The following is a 22,093-nucleotide window of genomic DNA, read 5'->3' on the forward strand; positions in this document are numbered from 1 at the left end:
TTGTTGCCAACGTTAATGTAACTTGCCATAATTCCTGCAAGGTACAAAAAAAAATCAACACATCAGATGGAAGTGTTCAACAAATAAACTTACATCTGTGTAGATATCAGTCCCCCACACGGCAACCTCCTGTTTCAGGCATCCTTCTGGGCAAATAACTCTAGAAGAGAATAGAGAATTACTACTGTCAGCTCCTTAGGTTCGCACCACAGCCCTGAGTAAATGCACATCATCTTTTTTTTAATCTCTTATAGTAACACCTAATTGGATGTCCAAATAAGAAGATGAATATGTACCAGGATAAGGGCTTTTCAGTAATCCTAGTCCTTTTAGATCTTTCAGCAGCGTTCGACACCGTGTCACATACCATTCTTATTGACCGGTTGTCGAACGCTGGCATTGAGGATAAAGCCATTGATTGGCTAAAGAGCTTCTTATCTGGTCGTTCCCAGAGAGTCATCATGGACACGTACCGATCAGCGGAGGTGGAGATAACTAAAGGGGTGCCACAGGGCTCTTGCTTAAGCCCAACATTATTTAACATCTATGTGGCACCCCTGGCAAGAGTGATGCACAGTTATGGATTCATCCCAGTATCATATGCTGATGATACTCAGCTCCTCTTCCCTTTTAAGACCATGTCCGCTGAAATTAAAGGCTCCTTTTCTGCGGGCATGAAGGCGGTGGCTCATTGGATGTCTTCCAACTTCCTTCAGTGCAATGTCAGTAAAACGGAACTAATGTTGTTTGGAGAAGCCAAATTATTATGGACCCCTGATTGGTGGCCTCCCGATTTGGGAGTAGCTCCGGAACCCAAACAGGTTGTGAAGAGTTTAGGGATTCGTCTGGATCAAGACCTGTTATTTGGACAGCATGTCAACCACACTTTTGGAATCTGCTTCCATACTATCAGCCTATTACGCAGAGTTTTTCCTTTACTACCAGACTCTTTTAGGAGAACTCTGGTCCAAACATTGGTTTTGAGTCGTATTGACTATTGTAATGGCCTGTTGCTTTCCGCCAACGAAGGAGTGCTGGCTAAGCTTCAGGTCATTCAAAACACTGCAGCGCGTCTTGTTCTTAATGCCCCTCCGAGAACTGCGTCCAAACCTCTTCTGGAGCATTTACACTGGCTTTCTATTCGCCAGAGATCAAAATTCAAGATATGCTGCTTGATTCATAAATGTTTAAATGGACAAGGGCCTACTTATCTTCAGAATAAATTTGTTCCTTATGTTCCAATTCGTTCACTTAGGTCCAGTAACTATCTTCTTTTGGTGACTCCCCGTGCAAAAAATCTAGACACGGTAGTAAAGCACTATCAATCTTAGGGCCTACTCTGTGGAATAGACTTCCCCCTTTATCTGAGAAAGTGTAAAGAACATCTCACTTTTAGAAAACTCCTGAAAACTATGTTGTTCAGAAATGAGATCTAGCACCTTTCATTCCTCTGTTTTACCGGCTCCATAAAGCGCAGAGATACTCCAGTTGGAGTCGATTCTAGCGCTATATAAACCTACAAATAAATAAATGAATATAACTCGAAAATGGTTTTTAAACAAACATTGCCTACCACTTGCATTTTTTACTAATTTCCTACATGCCATCTATCTTCAGAGCCAAGATTTGCAGGCCACGGGTTAATTTGAGTGGTAGTGGCCGAAGAAACACCACAAAAAATGTTGGCAAAGTATTTGTTTACAAAATATTGTATGCCAATTTTGGAATTACTTCGTAAAGAGACCAGTCAGTGCTTTCGTGATGAAAGTGGTTTATACAATTCCATTAAACCGTCTTCATCATTGAAGCATGACAAGAAAACATATAATGCAAGAAGGGTAGTGTTATACTTGAACTTATACTATTGGCAAAATAACCAGGTATCCTAGACAAAATAATGGATAATAAACAGGGGAGAGCAGCCATAGGTGTCAGAATCCAGAAAGACCATACAATTACCATCATTTGCATTCATACCTTGGACACAGACTGTGCTACTGGGTGGTAAACAGCGTTTACTACGCATGCGATACTTCGCATGCCATTACAACGCGGACGTTAGTACGCACGTGTTGTTACTTAGCAAACCTTTACTACGCAAGTCGGAACAGCGACTTGCGTTAGGGGGGAGAAGGTGTTGGATTTAAAATCCAACACCTTCCCTAGTGTCCGCATAGACTGGAGTTGGAATAGTAAATTATACTATTCCAACATCCAGCACCCCCTACTGCAATTCGTTGTTCCGAATTGCGTAGTAAAGGTATGCGAACTAACAACGCGGTCGTATTAACGACCGCGTAGTAATGGCATGCGAACTAAACGCATGCTAAGTAACATCATATATTCCTACTGGGTACAGTGGCATTTTTCCACCTCCAAGTACATCATCTATAGGCAATATTCTAAGTAAAATGCTTCAGGAACCATATCAAACAATAAAGGGCTTTCCCAAACACCAATTACATATTTCTGCTCAAAATTAAATCCAAAGCATACGGCATTGTGGGCTTTTCCTTCTTCTACCAGCATGGCGCCCAGGTACTACCAAAACCATCAACAATATGTACTCGGCTTTGGGAACTGAAATCTCTCAAATGTCTATCGCAGTACACATGAACTGCCCTCGAGATACCATATAACCAAGAAAAATAGCAAAGACATAATAAGCATGTAGATGTACTAGTGACAACATTAATTAGATAAATTGAAATGTAGTGACTATATACACTTCTCGGGTCATTACAAATTGCTTTCACTACTTAAGGCCTATTTCAAAAATATTTTTATTCTTGCATAGTTCTGGACTTTTCAAGGAATGATGGAGTTCACACCAAGGGTCTTGTTACGAGTACCCTATTATTCGCAATTCAGCTGGAAAAAGAAGCTACTGCCAACTTTTAAATTACAAAATTCTTGGTATTGCTGCAGATGAACAGTATTTCACCCAGTGACTTCAGCTGCTAACATAAGCCAAGTTTTTCCCCAGAAATACGAACAATGCGGGAATTTGCACAGAAACACCAAATCCAGTATGTTATTGTCCACATTTAACTGTCGGGCGCAGCAAATTTTTCTAACACGCCCGTGACATTCACTGACATGGAGTATAGGCTTACAATATGCATGCACAATGTTGTGGCTTTTTTTAGTTTTATATAACGCAAACTTGACACGAGACATCGGATATCAGAGCTCCTTACATGAGCTCCAGTTTCGTTACAGACAGACACTGATTTTTTTAGGCACTGGTTGATTGAATGATTTTCCCAGAATCACAGGATGTTGAGCATAGTTGCCGAGACTCAAACCCGGTTCCCCAGCTTCGAAGTCGACCACTCTAGCCTTAAGGCTACATCCTCTACCCAAAGTTGTCATCTACATTTCATTTGCAAAACATCCTATGCTTTTTACCTTACTTCACAGGGCTCCATTTTTCAAAATTATGTTTTCACAGCTATATGTACTACTAGTTAGGCAGTCACACATGCAGTTATCTCTCAGGTAATAGGGACATGAGTTGAATGGTGCCACAGCTGCAGTGGTACTGGGGCCAAAAGTTATCTTAACTCCTCTAAACACATAAAATTGCTATTACATCAATTCATTCTATTATTTCCCTCTTTTATTTAATTTTTTCAAAATTGTGATTTTACTTACACGCACTATACCACCAGTAACAGCATAATATATTGCCTTTTTGTACATAAGCAAGTCATAACATTTTAACAGAGTTTCTGTAACTTATATTGTACAACTACTCAGCAAGTAACAACTTACAAAAAAACACTGATTATTATTAATCACATAGGCGAAACCTAATGCATTTACCAATGCTTTTTGGAATAGTGCCCGCTCTAAGTGAGAATATACTTCCAGATTCCTTTCCCACGACATATTAGAAATCAAGCACACCTGCCATAACCCAAGACAGATTTACAGGCAGCACAAACCATACATCTTACCACTCACTCTAAACAATAACTCTGGTAATAGTTATCTGGTTCCATACTAATTCATACATTGTTGCTCGATGTAAGCCATCCCTCCAGATCTACATCTTCATCACTTATGATTGGCTACCTAGTCATTTTTTAGCAGGTTCGAGTGCATCCGCTTCACATCACAGACCAAATGAAATAGAGAAGCTAAAAAAACATTTAATTTGCAAAACATCCTATGCTTTTGACCTTACTTCTCAGAGCTCCATTTTTCAAAATTATGTTTTCACAGCTATATGTTACTACTAATTAGGCAGTCACACATGCAGTTATCTCTCAGGTAATAGGGACATGATCTGAATGGTGCCACAGCTGTAGTGGCACTGGGGCCAAAAGTTGTCTTAACTCCTCTAAACACATAAAAATGCTATTACATCAATTAATTCTATTATTTCCCTCTTTTATAATTTTTTTTCAAAATTTCAACTTTCTTTGTGGCAGGGAAATCATCAAGGTTCAGAGAGTGGGATGGGTGGGTCACTCACTGAAATCCCTTCTAGGTGAATTTGTTGTAATACATTTTTCCAACAGATGGAGGACAGAGGCTATTTTAGAGCAATATGCGGGGGTGGTCAGTGCAAAGATGGGAATATTGTTTTTCTCCCTTTGTTTTTTTCTACAAACCATCTCCTCCCCCCTCTGATTGGAGGTCTGGTAGGAGAGGGTTGTCTGGGTCCATGCTATAGAGTTCGCGGGTTGCGTGCACTTCCTTGCCACCCCCATGCCCAAAATCTAACCTTAAGCAATCTCTTCAAGCCCCTGTCCCAGTTAGATGCACAGGTCTGAATGGGCGTGGGTTTGTATGCCTCCTTCCCTGCTCACCTGCATGTCCGTCGAATCTTATCACCACTGATTTTAACACCATTAAGGTCCTGAACTGGAATACCGCAGGCATTAGGGGGAAGCTGGGGGAAAGGCAGCGTACCAACCTTTTATGTCTGCATGATATTGTTTGTCTGCAAGAGATGTGGCATATGGAGGTACCCTTTGTTTTAGATGGCTATGCCACGTTTGTCTCTCATGCTTTGCCCTCCCTCCACGGTAGAGCCAGGGGTGGGATTGTCACCTTCATCAAAGTGAGTCTTAAATGTAAAATAGAGATAGTCAACCCACCATTACACTCCATTTTAGGTATGCTTCCGATCTTGCGCTTGTTCATCCTTCATCAATGACATTTTTGTTTATAACTGCTTTTTTGGTTCTCTAATTGATTTTAAAATAGCTTGAAACCTTCTGAGTAACCACAACACTCTCATGGCTTCATTTGGGAGGTTCTTGTCCGCGGTTGGGCCTGATGCCCTTTTTTTTGGAACCGGTCCTCCCCGTAGCACAGGGACGCAGACTTAAGTGGGCTATGGTGGCTCCAGTGCACTTTCATCATTCTTTACTCTCGGCCTCTTATAGGGATTTTAGTGTTTGTCTTGATGAAGGGGCTTTGGACTCAAACATCTTACACGCTTTTGACAACATAGCGGGATTTAAGTCTGCCGTTACTGCCCCCTTAGCAGTCTATTCCGCGCCACCCGTCAAATAGTTCGATAAGGCATGCTGCAAGGCCCATAGAATACTTATGGCCTCTCTGCACAGGCAGCCATGGAACGGGGATGAAATCAAGAGGTCTAGAGCCATTTATCGCGTAGATCGCTATGAGAGGAAGAACGTTCTTAAGAGGGAGTTTGGGAAACGTTCCGGGAGGTTTGTGCCCAGCATAATTGTTCTGAGTTCTGGAGAGTAGTGAACCATTCCATTCTTTCCCGAGATGAAACAAGCATCCAGGCTCTGACCATTCACCCCAGGCATGGTGGGATCACTTCAGGGCCAAATACGATCTCAAACCCGGCACGTCCCCAGCATATGAGGAGTGGATGACACCTGATCTCTGCCTGCATTGGTAGGAATCCAGGAAAGCATCTTGACCCTTTCAAAGGGTAAGGCCCCAGGCCCTGATGGCATCCCCGGTAATCTATTGAAATAGAAGGTGGATCTTTGGGCCCCTTTGCTGAAGCAGCACTTTAATGCAGCTATCAGACCGAGGCTTACCATCAGCTATAAACGCTCCATCATAGCCCCAATTTTATAGAAGGGGGACAGTGCTGACCCTGCTGGCTACCATCCCATCTCCCTGATGGATAGAGAGGTTAAGGTGTTGGGCGATAGACAAATAAATCCTCTCTGAAGCCCAGTATGGGTTTAGGGTGGGAAGGGGCACAGTGGAACAAGTGCTGAACCTCTACCTGCTGACTGCAAAGTCCACCAGGGCGAGGGAGGGGGCAGTCCATTTGGCCTTCATGGACCTGAGCTCGGCCTTTGACAGAGTTAATAGATCCAAGCTCTGGGCTGCACTTGGGTCCATTAGGGTTGAACCCACCTTGCTCTCCTTTTTACACTCTTTGCATGAAGGGCTTACAACTTTTTTCAGATTTGGGCCGGACTTTGAATGTACTCGATCTTTGCAGCAGAAGGGAGGGGTTCATCAGGGATAATCCTGGTCCCCCATCCCTTTATCCTGTACAATAATAGCCTGTCTCAGGCCCTAATGGACGCAGGAGTAGATGTCCCGACTGCAGGCAGCCGTCATCTGCCTGTTGTTTTATATGTAGGTGACTGCATTCTCATGGCTCGAACAGCCAAGGGCCTTCATCGTCTCTTAGATCTTTTTGTTCTTTAAATGGATAGACTCAATCTCTCTACCAATTATTCTAAAATGCATGTTATGGTGGTTCCCAGGAACACCAGATCCAAAGGTTTTTCGGTTAAGGGCCACCATATCACCAGGGTTGATCATTTTCATACTTATGGTTCCTCTAGGATTCCCGACTTTCTTGGCAACCCTTGTTAAAGCAATATTCTATAAGGTTTAAATCGGCTATCACCGGGGTTGGCTTCCTAGCTTTGCATCTGAACCACACCAATGTGGAGGCAATGATCAAAGTTTTCCAGGCAAGCTGTGTTTTGTTACCTTGTTATGAATGTAAAATCTGGGGCTATGTGCCCTCTTTCCCAGATCCAGGTAGTCGAGAATTCCTTCTTGATAAATCTTCTCAAAGTTCCATTGAGCACCTCCTCTGAGATTCTACATGAGGATGTGGACCTGGAGTATATAACTGATCTGACTGGGCTTTGTCCCTTGTTGTTTTGGCTGTCCATCTGGTTGAAAGAGGCTCTGTCTGGATGGTATGTTGAGTATTCCCTGTCTTGCCTATGTCAGGCGCATTTTCAGTTCTTTGGGCAGTCCTGAGCTGTTCACTAACCTGGAACGTATAGTAAGGAGGGACATTTTATGGTTAACACAGGGTTTCAACGACAGGGCAGCTGCAGACCGTGAAGCCGTGGCCCTCTACAAGCGCACTATGCACCATTTTCTCATGGTGAAATCAATTCCCAGTCTGGAGCCATATATGTTTCTTGAGATATATGATTTGCATCAAAGGGTGCTAACCTAATTTAAACGTAACCTGTTCCATCAACTCCTGCTCTCCTGCTGTCCAAAGGATTTTGGTGAAAAGTTTCAGATCTTCCAGCATGTACTTGTGACGATACCTCCCTCCCTGACAGTCTTCATAAAACATTCATCTAAGTCTTCATCTAAGTCTTCATTTAAACTTCTTTGCCATTAATTCATCCATTCACTCCTTTTGCCCATGAATTTGAACCAAGTTAGGCTTGCTTTCCTCTTTCTTGTCAAAATCTCCCACTGTTTGTTTTTATCTGACCCGCTTTTTTTCTGGGGTTATGCAGAGGCAGAGCACATTAACCGAACATAAGCGGTTCAGTTCATGGCAGCAGAAAGCATCTAATTTCGTAGAGACTGCCTTATTCTGTAAAAAAACGTATTACTTTGCACAATATTTTAAAATTTGCATTTTTTACCTGATAACGTTGCACATCGCTGTTTGGGGGAAGGAGCTGTGTTCAATGGTCCGGGAGGGAATCTTTTAGCCCAGGCATTGTAAACCCAGGTTAGCGGTCTAGCTGCGACGGCCGCAGTGTATAAGGGGCGGATGACGGGGACACGCAGCGGACGCGTGCAGTGGACGCGTGCAGCGGGCGTGCCACTGGCGTGCCTAAGGCAAGCCTGTCTGCGCACGTCCACGCACGAACGGGCCCAGGGGCCAGAACCCCTGGTTCTCCCACAAGAGGCAAGTTATCTTACACCGCAGATCAGCTGTATGACCTTAGAGAGACTGTGTCACATAAATGCAGTCACTCAATCGTGCCGACAAACACTAGGAAAAAATGTCCTCACTGTCCTTTTGAATTAGGTTCCCTGGCCACAACCTCAGCTGTTAAGACCGCATCTTCTCAAACTGTTTTTAAAATGTGCCTATTGAACTGTTGTTCGATGCCTAATCACGCAATTGAACTCTGGCTACTGTTGAAGAACAAGATCCAGATGCCCTGTTTCTTACCGAAATATGACTCACCAACACATCAGATCCGGTGCTGGTTCAAGCACTTCCCCCCGGATATCTGATTCAGAGGAAAGATCGCGAATTAAGTCGAGGAGGGGGTTTGGCTATTATTTACAAAGACAAAATCTAATGTCGTATAGTAGCAAGCTTGATTCCTGACTGTGAAAGTCTTTCTTTTGCACTTGGTCTCTCTCATACCTGTACCTTTTCTGGGGTCCTAATATATCGGCCTCCAGGAGCTATCGGCCATTTCAGTAGAGATCTACCAGAAGTAATAGCTAAATCAGTAAGTTCCCTCCCCAATTTCTCTGTATTGGGTGACTCTAACAACCATTTTGGCGATATGTCCTCACCTGCTGCAGAGGACGTAACTGATAGTCTGGGTGCTCTGTCACTTAATTTGAAAGTGACTGGCCCCACCCACCAAAAAGGCCATCTTCTTGACCCAGTTTTCCCCAAAATTGATAACCTTGCTGTTAAAAACCCATCCCCATACCTTGGTTGGATCATCACATGATTTCTTTCGCATGGACCCCTTTCGCCATTGGAAACAGTTGAAAAATGGAGGCGGAATTGGTCTAAACTCCCCACTGAGTCCTGGACACTAATTCGCGATATTACCAGACCCGTGTTAGAGGGCGACCCCGAAATCGCTAACAACAAGTTTAATAACTGGCTTGACATCTCTTTAGATCTGTTGGTCCCCAAAAAATGGATGACCAATAAGAAAGGTTTGAACAGAATAGCCTGGTACCCTCCCAAGCTCAGAGAGTTGAAGCAAAAATGTCAACGCTTGGAGAGAAGCTGGAGGAAAGACTTCTCTACTGTTAAGCAAACCAAATATAGAGAGGCTACTAAAGCTTACAAAGCAGAAATTAGAAGTGCTCAATCCCTGTACTACGAAAAAAGGATTCTCAGCCTCCAACTCCCCCCGTGAAATTTTCCAGATTGCATAATCTCTCCTTAACCCCCCCGCTCCTCCCCTGCCTTCTGATGATATTCTAGGATGATGTTACATTTTTTTTAGAAAAGTGCTTTGCCAGATTGTAAGATATTTATGCGACTTTTCCCCCTATTTCAGCATTTTTAAACAACCCCCTTTTGGAGGAGCAAACACGAATGCCCGATCTCCTCCTTGAGACAATCCCCCCCATGGATATGAAATCCCTAAAAAACTATCTCAACCAACTGAAATCTGGCTCCCCTAGTGATGTGCCCCCACCCCCACCTCCAACTATGCTAAGTCAGGTTTCCGATACGGTTGCTACAACCATACTGGAGCTAATTAATATCTCGCTCTCCTTTGGATCCATTCCCTCTCTTTGGAAACGGGCCATGGTCACAGCCCTTCTCAAAAAACCGAGTTTAGACCCAGAAGTATTTGCGAACTACCGGCCGATCTCGCTCTGGCCAGGGATCTCAAAAATTGGTGAAAAATATGTTAACTTTGTTCTCTCCGCTTTCCTGGAGAAGAATGAACTTTTTCACCTCTCACAAACCGGTTTAAGACCCCAACAGGGCACGGCTGTAGTTGAAGAAACCAGGAAAGTTATGGATGTTGGCGGTTCCAAGGCAATTGTCCTGCTCGACCTTAGTGCGGCCTTCGACATGGTTAACCACCAACTATTGATCACGAGACTCAGAGAGGTAGGAGTGACTGGAACTGCACTTAAGTGGCTAGAGTCCTTTCTGGATGACAGATCATTCCAAGTATTTGAGGATAACTTTATTTCCGAAAGTATACCTCTGAGATGCGGGGTGCCTCAGGGTTCTTCCCTGAGCCCCATGCTTTTTAATGTTTATATGAGCCCCCTGGCCGAGGTTGTCAAGCCCTTTGGCATTCAGATTGTCATTTGTCACCTATGCTGATGACACTCAGTTGATTGTGTCTCTTAACCAATCTGATAATGTGGAGACTAATCTGGCCAACTGTTTGGAAAGGGTCGCCACGTGGATGGACGGCTCATTTTTAAAACTCAATGCGGCTAAAACGGAGTTGATGTTTTCAAGTAAACTTCTACCCTGGATGCCAGCTCACTCTGGCCCAGATGCTTAGGCGTTATGCCTCCTCCCAAAGATCAGATTAAAAGCCTTGGGGTTTGGCTGGACCATAACCTAAACTTCAAGGAGCAAGCATGGAGGGTGGCAGGTACTTGCTATGGGATCCTGAAGGTGATTAGAAAACTTCTCCCTCTGCTGCCTTTCAATGCAAGGAGACTGTTGGTTCAAGCTCTGATTCTTTTCCAACTTGATTACGCCAATGTGCTTTATTTAGGTTCTCCGTGCTCAACTATCAAAAAACGACAAACTGTACAAAACTGTGCAGCACGTCTCCTTATGCAGGGCCCTAATCGGGAATCCGCAAGACCGCACATCGCCTCTCTCCACTGGCTTCCGGTTGCGGAACAAATTCAGTTTAAGGCACTGTGCATCGTCCGTAAGACTCTTTCGGCTAAGGGTCCACCGATCCTTCAATCTATCATCTCCCCCTATCACTCCAAAAGACCTCTGCGCACCGGGAACAAACATCTGGCAGTTGTTCCCAGGATAAATAGATCTCGGAGTGGTGGACGCATGTTCTCATATATCGCAGCGAAATGTTGGAACCAGCTACCTAACTACATTCGTCTGGAGGACAACTATCTGTCTTTTCCCAAACTCTTGAAAACTTTTCTGTTTCCATGATGCCTGCCTGTAGCACAGTGATGACTCTGCTTCTAGCGCTGGCAGGCCTTCTGGTAGCAATGCGCTTTAGAAATGTATATTCATTCATTCATTTGTAGCGAGTGCTTTCACCTGGGCTGTTTTATGCTGTGATTTTTATATGTCATTTGACTTTTCATAGAACCTTACTTGTCCTTTTATGATTTTTCATTTTATGTATTCTTATGTGTATACTTTTGTGATTTTCATGAAAAATCAAACAAGGTTTTACTGACTGACTGCTCTCTTTTGTGATAGTGTGGGTGAGCAGTTGGGCATATCAGAGGGTAGCACTAAGCATTTATTGCAGTGGTGGCTCCCCCATTGGGGCGTGGGGGTGTCGCCTCACTGCTTTCTCGCCGTGCAAGAAGGCAAAAACATAAATGGTCATAACTACCATTTTATGTTACTGCCTTCTCGCACCGCTAGAAAGCAGAAGTGCCTGGTTGGGGGTGGGCGGTCCTACTCGAGGGCAGGGGGGAGTGGCTTGACCGCTTTTGTGCATACTGATTGTTTCAGTCAATACCCACAACAGTGAGCAAGCCACTCCCCCCCTGCCCTTGAGCAGGACCGCCTACTCTACCTTTTTCTCTATGTAGGCTGCTGTGCAGCAGCCTACATAGAGAGAAAATGGCCCGGGTGGGGCGCGCTCCGCTGAGCCTCACCAATCACAATGCTGCCATTGCAGCGTTGTGATTGGGGAGGGAGGGAGGCTGCCTTTCCTTGATGTTGGTGACGAGAGCTGCAGGACGGACGGCGGGAGCGGGAGTCGGGACCCATCTAGAAGTGGAGGTGGCGCAGGACGGTAAATTTTATTTTCTTTAATTAAACCCCTCCCGCCTCCCCCCATGCCCCCCACGATGACCCCATTTACATCCCCACCCCCCTCTCCGCCCGTCATGCTGGCCATGACTGTTGATTTGTCACTCGTACATAGATTAAAAAATATATTCAGCCTGCTTGCTTAGAAAACCAGGAAGACGTGACAGTTGAATTTTATTTTCTCTTCGGATGGAGTCAGTTTTGTTTGTCTCGAGGTCGGATCTCGGTAGCACTGGAGCGGGCACACCTTCGTTGCTCTCTGTCTACGTTTCCAGCCTCCACTTTCCCCCCCCTCTCCGATTACTTTACAACACAGTCTTGGACATGAATCGCCTTGGCGCACACTTATTTTCCCAAATAAAGCATGATGGCTCATCTTCGTGGGCAATGAAATGCCGATAAAGCTGACACTATCTACTTATCGGCGTTTCACTGCCCACAACAGGCAGATATCATGATTATTTCAGCAAATAAGTGTGTGCAGGATATGCTGCCTGACGCAAATATAAAAGTAAAGGAGAAAGTGGAAGCTATAAACCAACACTGTATGCTAGCAATGCATTCTTTAGTAAAGTTAAGTCGACCTTGCGTTTCTCATGTTAAAGAAATAAAATAGAAAAAACAGCCTCGCGTGCCACTTTCCTAGGGAATGCTTACATCGTTGGGTTCCAGCTTCCATTTCACCAGTACTTTAATATTTGCATTACAACATTGGGTGTTAATCTACCATACGCACACTTATTTCCCCAAATGAATCATTACTGCTGCTCGCCGGCAATTATAGTATTTTAGAACCGGCGTTTCATTGCCCACAATGAGAAACTATTATTATTTATTTTGGTAAATAAGTGTGCGCGTTTGTAAATGAAGGATGGTCCAAGGCTGCCTGGTGCAATATAAAACACATTTGGAACAGATAGGAAGCCGTCAGGGTAAATTAATTTCCCTCTCTGGCTTTTTCTACCCATAAAAAAACCTCTGCCCTTTTGGTCCCACTAGCCTCCAAAGCTTATCCCACGAATTACAGATGTAGCATTTCTGCTTACAGAAATGATGTGGGCACAAAAAGAGCCTCATCCTCTTTGCATCAAATCCTATTGTGACTGATGGTAACTTCAAGAAAGTAATGCCCGCTAACAGTCACGGAATTTAGACACTGGAAGACTGCTAGTAATGCCTGCATCTCACTTCTTACCTCCTCAAAGATAATTGCAGCAGGCATGTTTGGACCTGGGCAGAAAATAAACTGTGGGGCAGGTATTAGAATTACAGGGGACTCATTACTGAATTAATAGCTAAGAAAAAAAACAGGGGTGGGGCTAAGTTTTCAAATCAGGGCAGTATTTCTTTTTTACAAGGTAGGGGAGAGAGCATGCATTTATGCTTGCTGTATGCAATGTTTCTCTTAATATCCAGGAAATCAAATGTAAAAACTGGCCTGTCAGACCTTATGGGGTAATTTTTAATGTGTTTAAATATTTCCAAATTTCATGTTCACAATTGCTTTTCTTGCTTTCTCAAATTTGCTTTAAAATACTCCATTTGCCACGCCTCTTTTCAACATTTTCTCACGGGGAAGCCCCTTAACCCCACCCGAAACCCACCTTCAGTCAGTCTGGCTCCCTCACAATGCAACACTCATCCCCTTATCACTTTCAAATGTCACCAGCCGCCACTGATTTATGCCACACGAAAAGGCAGTAAGTGAGACACACACTCAATAAAGAAATCCAACACCAATTTATAAAAAAATAACACGTCTTTTTATATGACTGTAGATACCAAAATCATCAGAATCAGGTAAGTTCTTTTCGAGTTATGAATTTTTCTATGTTTCAAAAGTTGACAGTGTAATTTCTGGAGTGGTAATGTTATCCTATTGGGGAAAACATGTATTGCATTTGGGCACTTGTCAGCAACTTACAGGACCCTTATCCTGGACTTAAGATGAGTATGGAGCAAAGTCCAAGGCCACACCAACAGGTCACCTCGGGAGGCTATGAGGCGTCTGGCTGCAGATGTGTGTTACAGCGTCAGGTGCCCCTTTCACTTCAATGGAGATCGGTCCAGTTAGAAAGAGGCTGCAAGCAGGGATGGGGTGTCCAGTCTGGGGGAACCAACATGGGGGTTCGACCCTGGAAATGCTCGGGCGCATAGAGACACTGTTGGTACTTATCCTCAGGCTATCAGGCTCATGTGCTATGGTGTCTTTTGGTGTAGGGTCGAGTGCTGGAGTCACTAGCGGTTGAAGGGGGGCTGCAGAAAGAGGCTGCAGGCGGCGACTGAAAGCCCAGTCTGGCCAGATCCAAGTTAGGGCTTGGCTCTTGTAGGTCTCAGCATGCTATCGACACCATCACCTCCCTTGGACTAAGGGGCGTGGGTGCAGAGGCATTTTGATGTTTCGGGTGGAGGCGTTCGGGAACTCATTCTTTGTCTTTGGTTCTGCAGTAGGGGGCCAAACAGGACAGCTGGGCTACTCTTTCTGTGGGTCTCACTGTCCATGAAGCCCCTCAACGTGCAGGTTGGTTTTCCTTGGTGTTGGTGGGAAGACTGAGCACAACAAAACTTGGTTGCAGCAAGGGGTTCGGTACCCCAGGTATTGGCACTGCGCAGCTTCAGTCTGTCCGGATAGCCCCACACTTGGAGGGAGGTCGGATCTGAACTGTAGAAGCACACTGACCTCTTCCTTGGTGGCTTCACATCAGCAGTACCAGTAGGCAGTAGGACGGTGAACCAGACCTTGCTTCTTTGGTGCATACTGCTAGAGGGCAATACCTCCTCTACACCAAGGGAGTTTCTCTGGTGATTAGTGAAGCACTTGCAGCCCTCCGGGTTTCTTTGAGTCTGCACAGTGGCAGGACAAATCAATTGCTCCACGAGGGTCAGGTGCAGCAGGCAGACCGGGTTGGCGCCAAGTCAGTTGTGCTCCTCTGTTCTTGGATCAGCATTCTTCTTTGTCCACTCCTTTTTGTCAATCAAATCTGCGGTCACGACACAGGTGTGCCACCTAAATACTGTATTTAGGGACGTAAAAGTGAGTCTATGGAAGTACCCAATGGTCTACCTTCCTTTAAGGTGACTACACCCTCTTTTTGACCACTTATTGTGGGAAATGAGTATAGCCCTCCCCCAGAGGACCTAATCCAGCCAAAAACTAAGATGCTGGAATCTTCCTAGTCGTGCGCACTTCAGATAGCCCACCTTAGGGGTGGCACTTGCCTGAGGGTGAACCGCCTTCTGAGTTCATTTCTCCACCTGTCCCGGTGCAAGATGTGCCCAGGACGGGCGTAGCATTTCCCTTATCTGGGGAAGCTTTGGGTCCCATATCAAAGGTGGCATAGGCCTTTGAAGCCTCCTGACTTGATATGCTGATTTACTAGCCTTCCTGGCGGAGGAAGAGGTGTAAACGCCTCCCGCCAAAGCAGGCATTGCTTCTGACCTCTGAGAGCATGGCTCTCACTTCTCTTTGGTCAGAAACTCATCTGTGGTGGCAAGCTGGACTGGGCTAGTCAGCCAGTAAATTAAATGACTAGTAGGATTCAAAGTGTACCTCTAAGGTACCCCCGGATGCATGTATTAATAAATCCATCAATGTGAGTTATTAATGCTGGGTGTTCGATCCTAAACACCATGTGTTTAGGTGAAGACATTATGTAGCTGGGAAGCTCTTTTTTTACTAGTGCCAAGTACATACATTAAGATGACTTCCCTGTTCACTTGTAATACCTAGTAATGGAACTAGACAACACAGGGGCATATCTGCTCATACAGATACTTCCTCACTTGAGATATAATGCATCTTGCCTTAGGGTGATAAAGCCTGGTCTAGGGGTGACTTACAAATATTACATGCAATGTTAGGGGACATGTCACACAGGTTTGTGCCGTGTCGTATTTTCACTTTTTAGAGCGCCTTGTCAAACAGCCTGCAGTGGCAGCCTGTATGACAAGGCGCTGGATCCCTTACAGTGGCACAAGATATGCTGCAGCTCTTAGGGACACTTCTTAGTACCTATGCCCTAGGTACTAGAGGTACCACATACTAGGGTCCTACAGAGGTGATAAAGGTCTGGCCAATTGGGGATCAATTAGCCAGTTCTCTTGTTTTGGGGAATGAACACTGGCACTGAGGACCTGGTTTGCAGGAGCCAAGGGCACTTTAGACAAAGTGCCACCAAATACTAGGCAAAAGGTGAGGGGACTACTGCAAGAAAAACCCAGTTACCTACAACCTTGTGTCAGTGCTGTCCCTTTAAACCACTCCTCTTCATCCCAGAATCCATGTTTGTTTTCTCTAAAAAAAATAGCATTTTCCAGCCTCACACAACTGGCATCTGGGTACCTAGGATAAAGTCTTGTTTTGGATGAGGTTGATGTAATTAGCCAGTAACGGTTTTCTATGGAAGTGTATAGTGCTTTATCGCCTGGTCACTGAATGTTAAAGAATATGATTTTAGGTCAAGTGGGTTTGATAGGCTCCCACAGGGAAATGAATACAAATATGTAATGTACTCCTGTATAAAGAAAGACAACTGTACTCACTCTGCTGTACTTTGAGTTAGCTGTCTTGCTGTGGTGCTGCACTGAACAGAAACTGAAGAAAAGAGAAAACAATTACCAAACTTGGATAGCATCTGAAAAGATGACCTGTTATGAACAGTTTCAAGAGTAAAATCCAGAGGTATCGCTGAAGTTTCAGTATTCATTTGTCAGAAGCTATTCTAAGAGAACCAGGGAACAGCAAACACTTGACCATTGAAAGGCAAGAAGATCAGTGGCAGCTCGCCGGGGCGGTGGGGCGGGGGGTAGTAAACTCCTGCATACGGCAGAAGGGAGTTAAGTAAATAAATAAATAAATAAAAAATGTACATCGTGAGCGCTGCAACGTCAACTCGGCGATGCAGCGCGCGCAATGTAAATTGTTTTGCACTCTGGTGCAAGGGTGCCTGCGTTTGCGCTAAGGTGTTAAACTTAGCGCCATCTCAAGGGGAAACGCAAGGCTGCACCGAAGTGGCGGAGAGTGCCATTAAGCCCAGGAGTCTAACAACATGCTCCGCCACTTCATTGTACATACAGGTATCGCTGAAGTTTCAGTATTCATTTGTCAGAAGCTATTCTAAGAGAACCAGGGAACAGCAAACACTTGACCATTGAAAGGCAAGAAGATCAGTGGCAGCTCGCCGGGGCGGTGGGGCGGGGGGTAGTAAACTCCTGCAGAAGGGAGTTAAGTAAATAAATAAATAAAAAATGTACATTGTGAGCGCTGCAACGTCAACTCGGCGATGCAGCGCGCGCAATGTAAATTGTTTTGCACTCTGGTGCAAGGGTGCCTGCGTTTGCGCTATGGTGTTAAACTTAGCGCCATCTCAAGGGGAAATGCAAGGCTGCACCGAAGTGGCGGAGAGTGCCATTAAGCCCAGGAGTCTAACAACATGCTCCGCCACTTCATTGTACATATCCCCCAAACTGTTTTCCAAAATGATCAAAGTTTTACCTCCAAAACCTAAAATGTCATTTGTAAACTATACAATTGCTTTTCACAACTTCATCGTTTAACACCTCACTGTACCCTGTTCTGCTTAACGACATTACAGGCAGAACTGAATAATACATAATAGTAAATAAAAGACAGTTGTGAAGATATCAACAGTTACACACTTGATGGATTGCTCAGTGTTACCTTCAGGAGGCTGAGTAGGGCTTGTGGTTGGGAAGACAATGCTGGCTGAGGTAAATACGAAAGATCCAGAAAAGGCACCATAACTCCGGGTTGTTACCCCATTCCGTGTGGATTCTTGGTAGCTGCCTTGTCCCGGCTTCTTCTCCATCCTCACTCTGCCCCCAGCATTGCTGACTTTCCCTGCGTTGAGTGCGGCTCTGCAGATGGAAGAGTCCTGAGGGAGAAGCATCAAAGGGTATGAAATACAACATTTCACATTCACCTCTTTCTTCACTTGGCCAAATTTTGCATAATTTGCCATATTTCCTGTAGTTACAAAAACCAATTGGCCATTATACGGAGGTGTTCAACACATAAACTTACGTCTGTGTAGATATCAGTCCCCCACACTACGGCTTCCTGTTTCAGGCATCCTTCTGGGCAAATAACTCTAGAAGGGAAGAGCCATGTGTTAATGGGCATAATTTTTGTCTTTTAAAGTAACAGCTAATCAGCTCTCATTTTAATAAGCTGCTTGTGCCTTGAATTCAACTATTGAGCAAACATCTACTACTGCTGTTTTTTACTAGATTCCTTCATGGAATCAATCTTGAGAGAAGTGATTTTCAGGTCAAAGATTCATTGGATGGTGTTGGGCCAAGAGATTAATGTTAAAGAAGATTGTGTGCCAGTTTGATAGTGTCATCTCACATTGGAAATGGCTCAGCTAGTGATCTTACGAGAAGGTTGGTTCATAAATTCCTTCAAACTGTCCTCATCATGAAAACAAAACAATGAAGCACATGCCTAAAGCTAGGAAATGCTATACTCTGTCTTACACTGTCGGTCTTTGATGTCTTTTAACCTTTGAGCATGAACAGTGGACATTTTGTGCTAGGCGTTAGAATCCTAAAAGTCCATCCAGTTTCTAATGTTTGCACTCATGACTTGGAAACACACTGTGCTACCTCCAACATTGCATAAGGTGACATTTCTTCTGTCTCACAGTACATCAGGTGTGGTTCAAAGTTCTTATTACATTCCTTCAGCCACTATCTGAACCAATAAACGGTATTTCATAGTACCTACTACATATTTCCACCCAAAAAGAAATCAGCAGCCTATGGCACTGTTGGTCTTTTGTCCTTCTACTAACGTAGCAACTGGTTACTATTGCAAAACTGAGTCATGATAAAGCGGAGTGCCTCGCCTTTGATTATATTTCTATAACACTTATTAAATCCTGCATGGTTTCGCAGCCTAAGACTGAGCTTGTCGCTTCAGAATGTGCCTCATCCCGTTTCCTGCAACAGAGGCACAAAAGAGACAAGGAACCAGCTGTAGGCAATATAATAAATGTTGGCACACACTGATCACCGGGAGGACCACTGATCGGTGTAATCTGCCTGCGACAGATACTGAACACAGCCTTTCAACTCGCAGCACGCATCAGGGCAGAAACATCGTCACACTTTTTCTTACTGTCGTTTTTAGGTCGAGCCTATAGGGGCAGCGCGCATGTGCTGCTCGCTTTGCAAGGCATGCAGTATTCAGTATGGAGTGGAAGCTCCGTAAAAGCTCAGCCCACTCTCCACCCATCTTTTTCATTAGTGTGTGTCTTTGTCGGGACTAAATGCTGCCTTCCGATTGGTTTTAGGCTTGTTAGTCCAACCTTACGATGGCCATGTCGGCAGTTGTATCCTTACATGGCGACTGGCCCCTTTACCTCGAGTCCGTGCCTTCTCGGGCCCCCCCTCCGTTGTTTGTGCCTACTCGCCCGCCCGCTATCCTGTTTGCAATGCAATAGGTCTTGAGTAAATGTGAGTCCTATTGCATTGCAAATGCTTGTTTCAATAGAAACAACCCTACTTTAAGCTGTCTGCTCCCTAGGAACATGATACATGCTCCTCTTAGCCAGAGCCTGGCGGTCCCCTAAATGCTGCTACACAGTTTTTGCTTAAATGGACTGGGCTAACTTTTAACCCCGTTTGACTCTGTGAAGAACTTTAATGAGTTTGTGTTTTTACCCTGCAAGTCAGTGTTGTAAACAGACCATACGTAGTCGAACAGACCTGATTTGAAGGGTGTATGTCAGAGAACCCTTGTTTTATAGTAGTTTGGTCTCTGAATGGGGTTTTGGTAAGTAGAGTGGACACTGGCCTCCTGTCTGCTCTGCCTAGCATACAGAAGCAGTTGCGAGGGCGAGCCCCGGCGCATTATTTTCCACCGGTATTTTGACAGGAGGCGAGGGTACGGCTACTTCTCCAGTACAGAGGAAGTGCTTGTGGGAGAGACGGCGGGAATGGGTGGGTTAGAAAAAACTGTTGTGTTTCAGCATTGCAGGGATAAGAGGCTCTTTCTTGTAATAGAGAAGTGTGGCTTTCTGTGACCACCCTCGCTGCTGGCAGTCATCGCCGTGCCCATTTTTTAAAATTATTTGCGCTCCATCGCCTAGTGATAGTGTATCAAATGTATACCAGTGCGAAACCCTCATAAAGCCTCGAAGCGCTTTTGGGTAGTACTGCAATATGCTACTCCATTTCCTCTACATGGTTGTAAGGTGTGAGGTTATATAGTGCTGTCGATTAGAAAGCGCCTTGAGGCATTTCGGTTGACGGTGTTATGTTATGTTAAATAAATTTATAAGGGCGCAACTAACACCATTAGGTTTCTTGGCGCCAAAGTAGAGAGAGCAGAAGATAGCGCAAAGGCCGTTTATTAATAAGATTCTGTGAAAAGAAAAGTTTTAAGGGCAGATCTGAAGCTGGGGTACGAAGTGGTCAATCTCAGGGACAAGGGGAGGGAGTTCCAAAAAGTGGGGGCCAGGAAGGAGAACTTGAGCCCGCCGTGTTTCTTCCTCTTATATCTAGGGATGGAAAGCAAGACCATTTGGGAAGACCGGAGAGTGCGGGAAGGGACGTAGGATTGAAGAAGGGAAGAAATAAAGAGGGGGCCCTGGCCGGCTAGAGATTTGTAAATGATACAACCCAGCTTGAACTTACAGCGGGCGGCTACAGGGAGCCAATGAAGGCTCTTTAGGAGGGGACGGACATGATGATCTCTAGGGAGGAAGTGGATCAGGCGGGCAGCCTGATTCTGGATCAGCTGAAGCCGCCTGAGTTGGTAGGCTGGGATGCCTACATAGAGCGCGTTGGCGTAGTCTAATCTCGAAATTACAAGCGCCATCAGGGCCAAGGTAAGAGCCTCGGAAGTAAGTAGCCGGGAGATTTTCTTAATTTTCCTTAATTGGAAATGGCTGGAGGAGACTACCGCGCTAATCTGGGGCGTCATGGAGAGATTACTACTGATGACGACTCCCAGACTTTTAACACAGTTGGCGGGGCTAGGTGGACTGCCAAGGCTGAGAGGCCAAAAAGAAGAATCCCAAGGGTTGAGGGGACCCCCGACAAGAACGAGTTCGGTCTTGTCGGGGTTGAGCTTCAGATGGTTTGAGCTCATCCAGTTGCTGATAAAGCACAGGGTATTTTGAAAGGTGGCAATAGAGTCAGCAGAGGAGTTGATGTTGAAAATTAGTTGTATGTCATCAGCATAATTGAATGCTGTGACATTGAACTGACGGAGGGCACGGATAAGTGGGGAAAGATACAAATTAAAAAGGAGGGGGGAGAGGGAAGAGCCTTGTGGGACACCACAGGACAGTTTGACCTGGGAGGCAGTAAACTGGGATAGTCTGACAGCTTGATGGCGTTGGGTCAGAAAGGATCGGACCCAGGCCAGAGCGGTGCCCTGGATGCCAGCCTCCCTGACACGATCGACCAAAATTTGATGGTCGACCGTGTCAAAGGCGGCCGACAAGTCCAGGAGGACCAAGGCCTGGCAGATGTTCACGTCCGCGCCCCTGCGCAGTTCCTCCATAACAGAAAGGATGACGGCTTCTGTTGAGTGCGCAGGTCTGAATCCAGCCTGCTGGGGGTCCAGTACACCAGATTCTTCCACAAAGGAGCTGAGAGCGTGAGTGACGTGCGACTCTAGAACTTTGCTAAGATAGGGAAGAAGAGAGATAGGGCGAAAGTTGCTCATGATGGAAGGGTCTGCCGAAGGTTTTTTGAGGATGGCAACCACCTCGGCCTGTTTGAAGGGTCCCGGAACCTCCCCTATGGCTAGAGAGTTGTTCAAGAGAGCAAGGGGGGGGTCAGGACAGGCGGTAAAAACTTCTCGAAGGACCGAGGGGGGGCAGCAATCGCTGGGAGAGCCAGAAGAGACGTTGTGTAGGAGTGAGAGAAAGTTATCCTTGGAAATAGGAGGGAAGTGAGTAAAGGTGTGTGTGGGAGAATAACTGGGGACACAAAAGGATGTAGGGGCAGGTGGGGAGGTGGAAATGCTAGTTTTAATTTTGGTGATTTTCTCCACAAAGAATTGATTAAGAGAGTCGCACAAGGATTGAGAAGGGAGAGGGGCTAAGATGACTCTTTCCGGGTTGGATAATTCATCCACTATAGAAAAAATATCTTTAGATTTATTGGATGAGTTTAAAATTT

General features: G+C 45.2%; 1 protein-coding gene across 1 annotated transcript in view; it reads right to left on the reverse strand.

The window, feature by feature from the left end:
* The window catches only part of LOC146833841 (uncharacterized), a 750,859-nt gene that overhangs the window by 100,663 nt on the left and 628,103 nt on the right, over window positions 1-22,093 (reverse strand). The window contains exons 38-41 of the mRNA XM_085599920.1: window positions 17,979-18,045; window positions 17,616-17,829; window positions 16,478-16,529; window positions 94-160 (exon numbers count right to left, since the gene is read on the reverse strand). Of these exons, the coding sequence (XP_085456046.1) occupies window positions 94-160; window positions 16,478-16,529; window positions 17,616-17,829; window positions 17,979-18,045 (400 nt within the window). The remainder of the gene's footprint in view (window positions 1-93; window positions 161-16,477; window positions 16,530-17,615; window positions 17,830-17,978; window positions 18,046-22,093) is intronic.

The sequence above is a fragment of the Triturus cristatus genome, chromosome 4_2 (genome assembly GCF_964204655.1).
Source record: "Triturus cristatus chromosome 4_2, aTriCri1.1, whole genome shotgun sequence".
Classification (NCBI taxonomy): Eukaryota; Metazoa; Chordata; class Amphibia; order Caudata; family Salamandridae; genus Triturus; species Triturus cristatus.